General features: G+C 43.7%; 1 protein-coding gene across 3 annotated transcripts in view; it reads right to left on the reverse strand.

Annotated features, from left to right (window-relative positions):
• Positions 1 to 538: 538 nt before the first annotated feature.
• The window catches only part of DENND3 (DENN domain containing 3), a 54860-nt gene continuing 42326 nt past the window's right edge, over positions 539 to 13072 (reverse strand). For all 3 annotated transcript variants that reach the window (XM_054059731.1, XM_054059732.1, XM_054059733.1), the window contains 8 exons: positions 12143 to 12272; positions 11586 to 11693; positions 9545 to 9684; positions 6482 to 6642; positions 4854 to 4987; positions 4296 to 4411; positions 4029 to 4166; positions 539 to 3307 (listed from right to left, as the gene is read on the reverse strand). In XM_054059731.1, coding sequence (XP_053915706.1) covers positions 3107 to 3307; positions 4029 to 4166; positions 4296 to 4411; positions 4854 to 4987; positions 6482 to 6642; positions 9545 to 9684; positions 11586 to 11693; positions 12143 to 12272 — 1128 coding nt within the window. In that variant the 3' untranslated portion in view covers positions 539 to 3106. The remainder of the gene's footprint in view (positions 3308 to 4028; positions 4167 to 4295; positions 4412 to 4853; positions 4988 to 6481; positions 6643 to 9544; positions 9685 to 11585; positions 11694 to 12142; positions 12273 to 13072) is intronic.

Genomic DNA, 13072 nt, shown 5'->3' on the forward strand with positions numbered 1-13072 from the left:
TACCGTTGATCCAAGGGGCCCATTAGAATGGTGATCAGGTGCAGTCCATGACCTCAGGGACTGTTGCTCCTTTCCCAGTCCTGTGTAAGCTGGAGAAGCAACAAAGAAGGTGGCTCAGCCCAATTCTACTGCTAATGTGACTATGACACATTTTCTCACACTCTATGTATTACAAAACCAGCACAATTGTACTGATAACAGCAATGTGAGAAGATGTGGATTAAAGGACACACATAGCATTGCAATACAAATCATCCTGAGGTCACCTATTCTGTTTTAGACCCATTGACCAGGCCCTGTCACTTCAACACGTCACCAACGAAGCTGGCTTTAGAAAGAATATGTAGAGAGAAAAACTCAGGCAATTACTCTCCACAACACACAGACAGGAGCAAATCAGTGCTAAAAATCATCATTCTTACATTGCATACCTTGACACACAGGAAAAAGAACAAAGCAAGAGAAGCCTGAGTATCCATAGTGTTTAATAATCTTAAATTAAAAAAAAAAAACAAAACTAAAAAGTTAAAATTCCAGTTACGATCACATGATAAAATCTCTCATTAAGGTATTGGAAGAGTCACAAATATAAGTGGATTATATTCCCAGTAGTTTCCACTTCTATTAGGCCTGCACTGGTTTCTACTTCTTAACAAAAGCAGAGTCACCTTCTTTCCTTCTATTTACAGTATTTTAAATATTGCATTCCACTTTGCTCAGCTCTGACACAAAACTATTCCGCATAAAGTTATTGTTTTACCTGGAGATCATTGTCATCAACAAACAAACAATGTATATGAGGGAGCACTGCTCAAGACAATCCCTTAGAATGCAATCCAACGATGCTTACGTCAGTAATCAAGGAGGAACTTGAGGACTTTTCAGGACTTAAAAATTAAGCACGTTCTACATAAAATAACAGCAGTTCCTCCCATCACGGAAATGGTGACTGAAGGGAGGAGTGGCAGAGGTTTGTTTGCACAGTGACTGAAAGGTTGCTTCCAAAAGCAAGTGAAATATAGACATTGTAAGGTCCTACACCTGGGTCAGGGCAACCCACAGTTTCAGTATAGGACGAGGAATGATGTGATTGAGAGCATCCCCAAGGAGGACTTGGGGGTGGTAGTTGATGAGAAGCTCAGCATGAGCTGGCAGTGTGCTCGCAGGCCAGCTGTATCCTGGGCTGCATCAATAGAAGGATGGCCAGCAGGACAGGGGAGGTGATTTTCCCCCTCTACTCCACTCTCAGAGTACCCCACCTGTGTCCAGTTCTGGAATCCTCAACATAAGAAGGAGATGAACTGTTAGAACGGGTGCAGAGGAGGGCTACGAAGATGATCAGGACAGGCTGAGAACTGAGGTTGTTCAGCCTAGGGATGAGAGGGCTCTAAGGAGACCTAAAAGCACTCTTTCAGTGCTTGAAGGGGGCCTACAGGAAAGCTGGAGAGGGACTTTTTCCAAGGGCACAGAGTGACGAGATGAGACAGAATGGCTTTAAAATGGAAGGGGGAAGATTTACACTAGACATTAGGAAGAAATTCTTCATGATGAGGGTGGTGAGACGCTGGCCCAGGTTGCCCAGGGAAGTCATGGATGCCCTATCCTTGGAAGTGTTCAAGGCAAGGTTGGATGGAGTCTTAACCAGCCTGGTCTGGTGGGAGATGTTCCTGTCCATGGCAGGGGAGTTGGAACTGGATGGGCTTTAGGGTCCCTTCCAACCCAAACCATTCTAGATAGGGAAATCAATTTAAGTACTCCAGATGAAAAAAAAACCCATCAGTTTCACAAGTGGTCACAAATGCCAAGTGCTTTGCATTGTTCTTAAAGGAAAAAGAAGTTTACAAAGTAGAACAGTCATTAAGAACATCCAAGTATCTTGTTGCAGCAGAAGGGAGCTTTCAGCACTACCAGGCAGCGCCTGTGTCTACACTTTCAATAATACAGCACCATAAATACACCCACAGGGATAACAGACAGCCTTCCCAGCTAAATCTAGCTGCTACGTCAGAAAGATCCTCAGCATTTACAGTAACTCCAAGAAACATGCCTAGTTTTTACTTTTCACTGCCCATCTGAAGAGAGAATTCCAGCCATTACAGGGTGTAAAGAGTATTGAGTATCGCAATATCGTGTCCCATTTTTTAGGCAACGCATGCACTGCCTGGAAACAGCTCCAGTAGGATTTTGGTAACAGAAATGGTGTGGTCAGCAGGAGCAGGGAAGTGATTGTGACCCTGTATTCAGCACTGGTGAGGCCACATCTTGAATTCTGTGCTCAGTTGTGGACCCCTCACGACAAGAAAGACACTGAGGTCCTGGAGTGTGTCTAGAGGATGGCACCGAGGCTGGTGAAGGGTCTGGAAAACAAATCTTACAAGGAGTGTCTGAGGAAACAGAGATTGTTCAGCTTGGAGAGGAGGAGGCTGGAGAGAAACCTTATTGTCCTCTACAACTCCCTGAAAGGAGGTAGTAGTGATGTGGGTGCTGGTCTCTTCTCCCAGGTAACAAGCAATAGGACGAGAAGAAATGTCCTCAAGTTGTGCCAGGGGAGGTTTAGACGGGATATTAGGAAAAACTTCTTCACTGAAAGAGTGGTGAAGCATTGGAACAGGCTGCCCAGGGAAGTGGAGGAGTCTCCTTCCCTGGAGATGTTCAAAAATCTTGTAGATGTGGTGCTGCAGGACATGGATCAGGGCCCACGGTGGCATTGAGTTGATGGTTGGACTGGATGATCTTAGAGCTCTTTTCCAACCTTAACAACTCTATGATTCTATGAATTACTGAGCAGCTTCGGCACTCTCAAACCAATATGCACCATACTACCTGGCCTACAACCATGATCCTTCATCACAACACATGTCAAGTTTAAAGCAGTGACCCCTCTTAGCGGCATTTCTGTTTTTTGATCAACCATGCAGGAACAGGATGAGGTGAACAAGAGATTCACTTCTGGTTTGATTTTCTACAACAAAGTAGGTACTAAAATAATAAATACAATAAAATAACACTGGCAGGTGTTTGAAATATATGCAAAATGCTGGAGTAAACACAACCCAAGGCTTTCATTTTCGTCTGGTATAGGTAAGATGTGTCTTGAATAGCTTAACTACCCAGCTTTCCAAATGGCGATCTTCCCTTCTTCCTTTCCAGAGCCGCTGAGTACGTATCTGTCCTCTGCTGAGCACAGCGCTTTTACTGTATCAGTGTGTCCAACCAACTCTTTCTCTACAGTCTTCTTCTCAGCATTGATCACATAGATCTTCCCTTTGCTTTTGCCTTGAGATCTTCCACTGCTACCAACCCACATCTGGAGGAAAAAGAAAACAAAACAAAACCACAATCATTTCACTACTTCACATTTCAGTCTGGGACACAGCCAAGGATTTTTACATGCCACATTGATATAGTAAAGGTTCTTCTCTTGCTAAACTGGAAGAGACCAGAAGGCCTACTAAACCACGTCCCCAAGTGCCACATCCACACATTTTTTTAACACCTCCAGGGACAGAGACTCCACCACTTTTCTGGGCAACCTCTTCCAATGCTTCACCACCCTTTTGGTGGAGAAATTTTTTCTAATATCCATTCTAAACCTCCCCTGGTGCAACTTGGGGCCATTTCCTCTCATCCCACCACTTGTTACTTGGGAGAAGAGACCAGCACTCACCTCACAAGAGCATCCTTTCAGGCAGTTGTAGGGAGTGATGAGGTCTCCCCTCAGCCTAAACAACCCCAGTTCCCTCAGCCACTCCTCATAACCCCTATACTCCAGCCCCTTCCTCAGCTTTGCTGCCCTTCTCTGGACACACTCCAGCACCTCTGTGTCCTTGTAGTGAGGGGCCCAAAACTGGACACAGGATTCGAGGTGTGGCCTCACCAGCACCAAGTACAGGGGCAGGGTTTCAAAGCAGAATCAATGTCTACAAACACCCAGTACAGAAGTTAACAACAACCCACGAGAGCTGCAAACAAACAAAACTTTACTAAAGAATTCCACAACAGGTGAAAACAGCCCAAGCGTTACTCACCTGATTTTTAACTCTTATCATACAAGTGATCTCAGAGCAATCTTGAAGATGAATCTTCTGAGGCGCACTTGAAAAGTCTTTGGTGTTCCAAATATACAGGTCACTGCTCCCTGAATAAGATGCCCACACTTCATCTCTCTAAAGCACAGAAAGACATGTTTAATGTGAACACTGGTAACAGGAGGTACATTGCGATAACTAATTATGGCTTGTAATGCCATACAGTCATGCTTCCTTTAGACTCTATTGACAGTTTAAATGGAATACCTCAGGGAAGAGCTGGAAGCAGAGGAAATAGAAACACACATCCTTCAGGTGATGCTCAATTTTCATCTGCAGTTGAAATTCATGAGTTGATGCTACAAGTATGCAACTTCCAGTACCTTCAATATTAAAGATAAAGAGTTAGTAATTAAAGTGCCTACTTCCTCCACCTCTATAAACAGAAAAAAAGTCAAAATAGAATCACAGAATGGTTTGGGTTGGAAGGGACCTTAAAGCCCATTCAGTTCCAACCCCCCCGCCATGGACAGGGACACCTCCCACCAGACCAGGCTGCCTAAGGCCCCAACCAACCGGGCCTTGAATACTTCCAGGGAGAGGGCATCCACAACTTCCCTGGGCAACCTGTGCCAGCGCCTCACCTCCAGTGCCTGGGAGGCCTTACCTACAAAGGCTGCTTAAAGAGATGAGTGGAGAGTGGGGTAAGAACATCATGTACACATGAGCCTGAAATTGAGATTAAGGTACTGTTCTGTCTAATAAAACAGTGTATTATGTGAAGATGTGATTTGCTTCTTTTAATTATTTGAGGAATGAACTTACAGCACCAGAGCTGGTCATTATGAAGCTTGATAGAAGTGAGATTTTGGCAAGGCAGCTGAAAGACACGGTTAACTTTCAGAGTGCTGATGTTCCAAGCAATCACTGTGCCATCTGAACTGCTCGAGTATGCTTCGCTGTTAGTACAGATTAAAAAATTAAAAACAATAACATAATGTACATTCATGTTCAGAATAGAGTGCATACAGACAAGAGACTTACTTGCAAAATAACCACTTACACAGTGAGCCAAATTCATGTTCTTCATTTCAGAGCCAGATGAGTAACACACAGTAACAAATTCCAACAGAAAACAGACTGAAGTCCAGAAGGCTTCAATGTCAGATATTATCATTATTTTAATAGCAAACAATCAGACTCTTTTAAACACAGAGACCAGTCTTAGGCAGGAGCACCCTGTGCTCACCAAGATGCCTAGGGAAAGATCTAAACTGCTTTTCTCCCCTCACTCTATTCTAGGCAGCTGGTTCTAGACAGCTGAAAATGCATTTAAGCAACCAACAGCTCTGGGTTGCAGACGGTCATCCAGCTTTCCAGTTGCTCATGTCTCCCATTGGAACTGAAATATGTTTTTCTTTTCTTAAGATTATACTTCACAAAATATGTATCACCAGAAGCACCACAGGCTAATGCAGAATTCTACATGAACCTGAGCACATATGACATCATGCATGAGGAGTAAAGATCAACAAAGACTTTCCCTATAATTCATCTGAACATGGTCGCCTGTTGGGTTTTCTCTCGTTTTCTCTCACAATAGGACAAAAATATTTCAAAACTGGTTTGCTTTCCTACTGCACTTGAGAAATTCTTCCTGAAACCCAGTTATGGTTGCTGCACTACTGGCAGAGCTACACTGATGTCTGGTCTGGCCTGGAAGTTGCCACTCCCATGGGAAGACAACAGGTTAAGGACTGCAGCCAACACTTTTTCCAGTGTTAGAGAAAGATCAAAAGTGTTTTGCCTGAACTAAACAATAAACGTATTATTTCTTTTACAAACAGGCAGGAAAAATCCAGATGCATGCACTAAACGTCTAGGTGATGATGTGCTTAATGCAAAAATGAAGTGGTCTTTAAACTGCATCTGTAATGATTCATCATTGGACGCTGCCAATTCCTGGATGCTCTCATCCTCGTCCAACAAAGCATTCCTTTATCCTCGTTCCAAAGTACATAATATTCTTTCTTCACAAAGGAAATTCTTAGTTTATCATATACATTATGGGAGCTACAAAAATGGGCTAAATGAAGGTCTTCATTAGCAGGATAAGCCTCCCAGCCTAAACTAACAAATTGCTTCCAACATCTAAGAAAATCAGTCACCGTTTTCCTATATCAACTCCTTTTCCTTGAACACAAGTTAACTTCTTTGCCTGTTTCAGTCAAATAATTAAATCACAATACTGTATCATTTGGATCTTTTAGTCCTCTGCTCATTGTGGGCCAAATTCTGTAGGCTGGTCAATAATGTTCTACCTACAGAAAATAGCTTTCTATTTAACCACTGGAAGATTCTCCACATGCCCATGACTTTCCTGGTGGTATAGACATCCTTCACATTTACTTGTATATGTATTTTTAAGAAGAAAACATTGTAATTAAATATACCTGGGTATTCCATTCTTCTTCTCCACAATGATGTCTGTGACATCAGAACGATGATCATTCAGTTGCTTATTACAAGACATACTGTGGGTGTTGATTATATAAATAATGGAGTCTTGAGAACCGATCCACACTTGACTCTGTTCTACCATGATCATACAAGTCTGGGGAGAACAAGTAGGACTGAATAAATCTAGAAGAAAAATCACACTAATAAAACATGGAAAAGGCCATATTGAGATGCTGCAGTTTTCTGGTGATTACAGCAACACACAAAGGCTTTGTGCTCCAGTGTTCTATGCTTTGCTCTGCTCTATAAATAAGGAGAAAGGATAGAGTTCTTTGTTGAGCTTTTCCCTCTGTAAACAGGATTAATAATGTATCTTGGTAACTGACTGAAAGTTGTGTCTCCTGGCCCAAAAAAAGTACAAGTTACAAAGGGCATCAAGGGAAACCACAGAATTTGGTGTATTTCTCACTTCTGAACTGGAAGGTTTAACAAGGCCAAGTGCAGAGTCCTGCACTTGGGATACAACAACTCCATGCAGCACTACAGGCCTGAGGAAGAGTGGCAGGAAATCTGCTTGGCAGAGAAGGACCTGGGGTTGTTGGTTGACAGCAGCTGAACACAGAGCCAGCAGTATGCCCAGGTGGCCAAGAAGGCCAGCAGTATCTTGGCTTTTATCAGAAACAGTGTGGCCAGTAGGACCAGGGAGGTGATTCTCCCCCTGTACTCTCCACAGGTGAGGACGCACCTCAAATCTTGTGTTCAGTTTTGGGCCCCTCACTACACAAAAAACATTATAGTCCTGGAGCGTGTCCAAAGAAGAGCAATGAATCTGGAGAAGGGCCTGGAGAACCAGTCTTATGAGACTTGTTCTCATAAGAGGGAACTGGGGTTGTTTAGCCTGGAGAAGAGGAAGGTGAGGGGAGACTATTTCTCTCTACAACTACCTGAAAGGAGGTTGTAGCGAGGTGGGTGTTGGTCTCTTCTCCCAGGTGATAGGTGATAGGATGGGAGGAAATGGCCTTAAGCCGAGTCAGGGGAAGCTTAGACTGGATGTTAGGAAAAAATTCTTCACAGAAAGGGTTATCAAGCACTGGAAGATGCTGCCCAGGGAGATGGTTGAGTCACCATCCCTGGAGATGTTTAAAAGGTGGTTAGATGAGGTGCTTGGGGACATGATTTAGTAGCAGACGATATGATTGGAGTTGATGATCTCAAAGTATCTTCTAACCTAATGATTCTACGACTCTAACCATCTGATAAAAACATGCTTCCTCTTCAGTTAGAAGCAGTGTCTAAGAAAACACTGTCTTCTCCTCTACTGTCTCTGGAACATCCTTCCCTCATTGAGAATATCTTCATTTCTCTCCCTCCCGAGTCTCACCAGTTCCAAACTTTACTCCTCTTTTCATAGAATCACAGAACGGTTTGGGTTGGAAGGGACCTTAAAGATCATCCAGTTCCAGCCCCCCTGCCACAGACAGAGACACCTCTCAATAGACCAGACTGCTCAAAGCCTCATCCAACGTGAACACCTCCAGGGATGGGGCAGCCAGAACTCCTCTGAGCAACCTGTTCCAGTGCCTCACCACCCTCACAAGAAAAAATTTCTTCCTAATATCTCATCTGAATCTCTCCTCTTCTTGCTTTAAACTGTTTCCCCTCATTCTTTCCCTGTACACCCTGATACAAAGCTCCCCCTAGCTTTCCACAGATATGTTTCTTAGTTTTCACACATCTAGTACATCCTATCCATTTCTCTACTGCCTGTTTTTCACTCAGTCTGCATCTTCTCAGTTTAACTCAGCTTCCCCTTTCATTGAGAGCGATATTCCTTTTAGGAGGTCTTTCAGAAACAACCTGCTGGGTTTTGAGCTGAAAGAGGGAAGATTTAGATTAGATATTAGGAAAAAAATTTTTTACTGTGAGGATGGTGAGGCATTGGCACAGGTTGCCCAGAGAAGCTGTGGATGGAGGTGTTGAAGACCAGGTTGGATGGGACCTTGAGCAGCCTGGTCTAATGGAAGGTGCCCCTGCCCATGGCAGGGGGGTTAGAACCGAATGATCTTGGAGTTCCCTTCCAACTCAAATAATTCTATGATTCTATGAGTCATCTTCTTTTAGAGCGCACTTTCTCTTTCAGTACCATCCAACTGGTTTCCTTACGACTTTCCCCAATTTCCAGTTCTTCTGCACAGCTGACTTTTCATCTATTCTTATGGCTTCCCCTCTCATCTTCTCTTTATATTGACTGTCTTATTCCTTCTCAATTATTTCAAACCTGCCTTCCTGTCCCAAAGACACAGTCCATTTGGCTAGCAAGCCCTCCCAATATCCAATCCATCACTTCTCACCAGATGACATGTTTCATTAGGCATCCATTTTCTCTCCTCTCCCATTTTCTCAAAAATCTTCATTTTTCCAAGTTAACTGAAGCCCAAACAACTCAAGTGTCTTTCTACAACTTTTAAGGAACAACAGTGATTCAGGGTTATAGAATCATAGAATTGTTTGTTTGGAAAAGACCTTTAAGTCCAACCGTAACAGTCCACTATATCCTGAGCACCTCGTCCACCCGTCTTTTAAATACCTCCAGGGACAGAGAATCAGCCACCTCCCTGGGCAGCCTCTTCCAGTGCCTGAGAACTCTTTTGGTGAAGAAATTTTTCCCAATGTCTAATCTGAACCTCCCCTGGTGCAACTTCAGGCCATTTCGTCTCATCCCATTGCCTGTCACTTGGGAGGAGAGACTAACACCCACCTTGCTATAACCTCCTTTCAGGCAGTTGTAGACAGTGATAAGGTCTGCCCTCAGCCTCCTTTTCTCCAGGCTCAACAATCTCATTTCCCTCAGCTGCTCCTCATAAGACTTGTTCTCCAGCCCCTTCACCAGCTTCATTGCTCTTCTCTGGACACACTCTAGCATTTCAATGTTCTTCTTTTAGTGAGGGGCCCAAAACCACAGGATTTGAGGTGTGGCCTCACCATGTCATGCGGCTATAGCAACAGAAACACCAAGCTAAAGCAGCAGTTGGAATGTTTGTGTGTGTCAGTCTTACCAGTTTAGAACAGCCCATTTTGAAACAGTGCTGTTGAATAGACCAGGAAGATGCATCAAAGACCACCACTTTCCCCTCATTTAAAGCACACCATAGTTTTGGATGAGCGTTGCCAGGTCTTTCTGAAGGGTCAAGATGCCCTAGAAATGAAGCAGAGAAGAGGTAAAAGAAAATAAGCCACTTCGGCAGACACATGGGAAAACCATTATTAGGCAGAGCAGCTTTCTGATGAAACACATTAGAGCTCTGGAACTTACATCACCAGTTAATGAAAGACACCGTTTTCACAATGAATTTGTGCTCCTTATCATCTACTTGATGACCAGAGCTGATGATTTAATCTTACAATTCAAAGTCATTCAGAGCAGAGACGACGTTTGTCATTGATGGCTAAATACTTCACTAACTGTGACTGCAGGAAGGCTTTTAGCCCTATGAAATAGAGCTAACAAATCTGCTCATTCTGTCTGTGCCATCAGAGCTCCACCTAGAAGCCCCATGTTACAAAGAAACAAAACCACCACGGAACCCCCACCACCCACCCGCCCACCCACCCAGAGTTGCTCCTGACCACTTCGGAATTCCACTAACTTTCCCTTTTTGTCTCAAAATGCCCAAATACTATGAATTACAAATGAATATAAGGCCAAGTGCAAGGTTCTACACCTGAGTCGGGGCAGTCTGCAGTTTCAGTACAGGATGCCACATGATGTGATTGAGAGCAGCCCTGCAGAGAAGTACTTGGAGACGCTCATTGATGAGAAGCTCGACATGAGCCAACAGTGTGCTCTCGCAGCCCAGAAGGCCAACCGTGTAATGGGCTGCATCAAAAGGTCAAGGGAGCTGATTCTGCCCTACTCTACTCTACTCTACTCTTGTGAGACACCCCACCTGAAGAACTGTGTCCAGTTCTGGAATCCCCAACATAAGAAGCAAATGGAAATGGAACAGGTCCAAAGGAGGGCCACAAAGATGATCAGGAGGCTGGAGCACCTCTGCTATTAGGACACACTGAGAGAGCTGCAGTTGTTCAGCCTTGAGAAGAGAAGGCCCTGAGGAGACCTTACAGTGGCCGTCCAGTACCAGAAGGGGCTACGGAAAGCTGGGGAGGGACTTTATACTAGGGCACGTAGTCGCAGGACAAGGGTGAATGTGTTTAAATTGGAAGGTGGAAGATTTAGATTAAACATTGGGAAGAAATTCTTCACAATAAGATTGGTGGGGCACTGACGTGGGTTGCCCAAGAAAGTTGTGGATGCCTTCTCCCTGGAGGTGTTCAAGCCAGGTTGGATGGGACCTTGAGCAGCCTGATCTAGTGGGAGGTGTACCTGCCCATGGCAGTCGGGGTGGAACTGGGTGATCTTTAAGGTCCCTTCCAACCCAAACCATTCCATGATTCTATGACTCAAGGAGATTGATAATGCTTTCTTCAAGGATGGACTTCTATGCGGTGAGTAGTACATTAGTTCACATATTACACAATGAAAAGTGATGGGACTATAAGTTTGGCTGGAACTTCAAGAAGTGGTATAGCATGCCCCGCACTGCGGTTCAACCAACCACCTCCATATGACTCTACTGAAAAATAAAACAATAATCATGAAAGCACTTTGTTGGAAAAGACCTTCGAGACCATCAAGTCCAACCGCACCAGTCCACTGCAAAGAATCATAGAATCACTTGGTTGGAAAACAATGGATATCGATCAGTGGAGGAGCATCATTCATCCACCCTGCTCAATAAATAAGGCAAAAGTCTTAATGGGAAATGGGCACATTAACACGTAATTGAAGTTTATTATAAGGCACATATACACACAGGAAGACAAATTAAGACTGTGAAAACTATGCCTTGGAGTACCTTAAAATGTAATATTAGTGTTCTTTTTTAATGATTTTCTGGTTTAGTATTCAACACACAACCAAAGCATGTCAGAATGTGAACAAAATCAGGCAGTTGTAATGCCCAGTGTTAAGAGATAACATGCTTTATAGGAGAATTAAAGCTGGGCTAACACAATGCGAGCAATACATCACCTTACCTGGCGTATAAAGCAAGACATCTATTGCCTGTGGAAACGTCTCACCAGCTGAGGGGTTGATCTTGTGCTTTAATGTCTCTGAAGTTGTTTTGGGGACTATCATAGGCACTAAAAGAGATTTTTAAAAGGTCATGAAGTGCACACTTATGCCTGAAATAGATTTCTGATTCTTAGGAAACTATAATTCTGCTCCATTTATTCACAGTTCTCATTTTCCTTTCCCTCTGGCCTTAGCTGAGCACCAAACACCATTTGTACGAATTCTGGTAGCAGGAGCAAGCACACAACATCCAAGCAGCCGAAAGCACCAAAACAGAAGAACAGCTGCCAACACAGAGACAGAGAAACCAATATTCTGATGCACAGAAGTAAAAAAAAAAACCCAATCCCTAACCCTTCTATTAATACTATTTAACAAACTACATCTGTGGAAGTGCAAGCCAGACTAACATCTTTCTCTATTTCTACAGCTTATTAGTTTGAAAACCAGAACACAAACAGAAAGAGCAGAGACAGATGATGCAACAACAGCTTTGTAGCACTGCTATGTGACTTACCTTCATTTTTCATTCTGTCAAAATAAGACAGCTTAGAGGCTGCATAGATGGCTTTAGAGGATTGCAGGGCACCAACCACAGCATCCATCAGGAGAACGTTTGTCAGTGCTTGCTGAATATACTGAGGATCCTAAAAACAATAATCTTACTGTAGTTTCTCTATTGCTCATTAGTCTTACGAGTCTCCATGTTCTACAACCATGAGACATGTCATGCTTGGCACAAGCACGAGCCAGTAGCTGCCCTGCAGCGTAATTCATGCTGCATGCAGCCTAACCCCACTCCCACATCACATGGTCCTCTCCCAAGCAAGGTCATGGAGTAGGGAACCAGGAGGCAGCATTAATAAATCACACTGAAAGAATACTTCAGATCTGGCACAATCTTGACACAGGATGCACACACAAAACTGTATGAATGGTACTAAAAGAAAACATGCAACAGGCACAGGACAGATACCCATTTCAGGCTGGATCTTTCATCACAGTAGGAAGTTTGTATTATGCTTCATCTTGGCTAAAACGCTTCAAATCTTTCCCAAAGAACCACCAAGCTACATTTTCCCTATTAAATAAGGCAGTCATGAAGAATTAATGGCGATTAAATGGAAACCCTGCTTATACGATCTTTTTTCTCAACGTTTCTCTGGCAGAAGAATACATCTTGCTCTGGTCCTTCAAAGGACCTCTTGTCACCAGGTTCCAGTGTGGCAAAACTCTCTCTACACATACTTTTAAGAAACATGGGGAAAATTTTCATAGACTCATAGAACAGTTTGGGTTAGAAGGGACCTTAAAGATCATCCAGTTCCAGACCCCCTGCCATAGGCAGAGACATCTTCCACCAAACCAGGCTGCTCAAGGCCCCATCCAACCTGGTCTTGAACACTTCCAGGGAGGGGGCATCCACAACTTCCCTGGGCAACCTGTG

Source organism: Cuculus canorus, chromosome 2 (genome assembly GCF_017976375.1).
Source record: "Cuculus canorus isolate bCucCan1 chromosome 2, bCucCan1.pri, whole genome shotgun sequence".
NCBI lineage: Eukaryota > Metazoa > Chordata > Aves > Cuculiformes > Cuculidae > Cuculus > Cuculus canorus.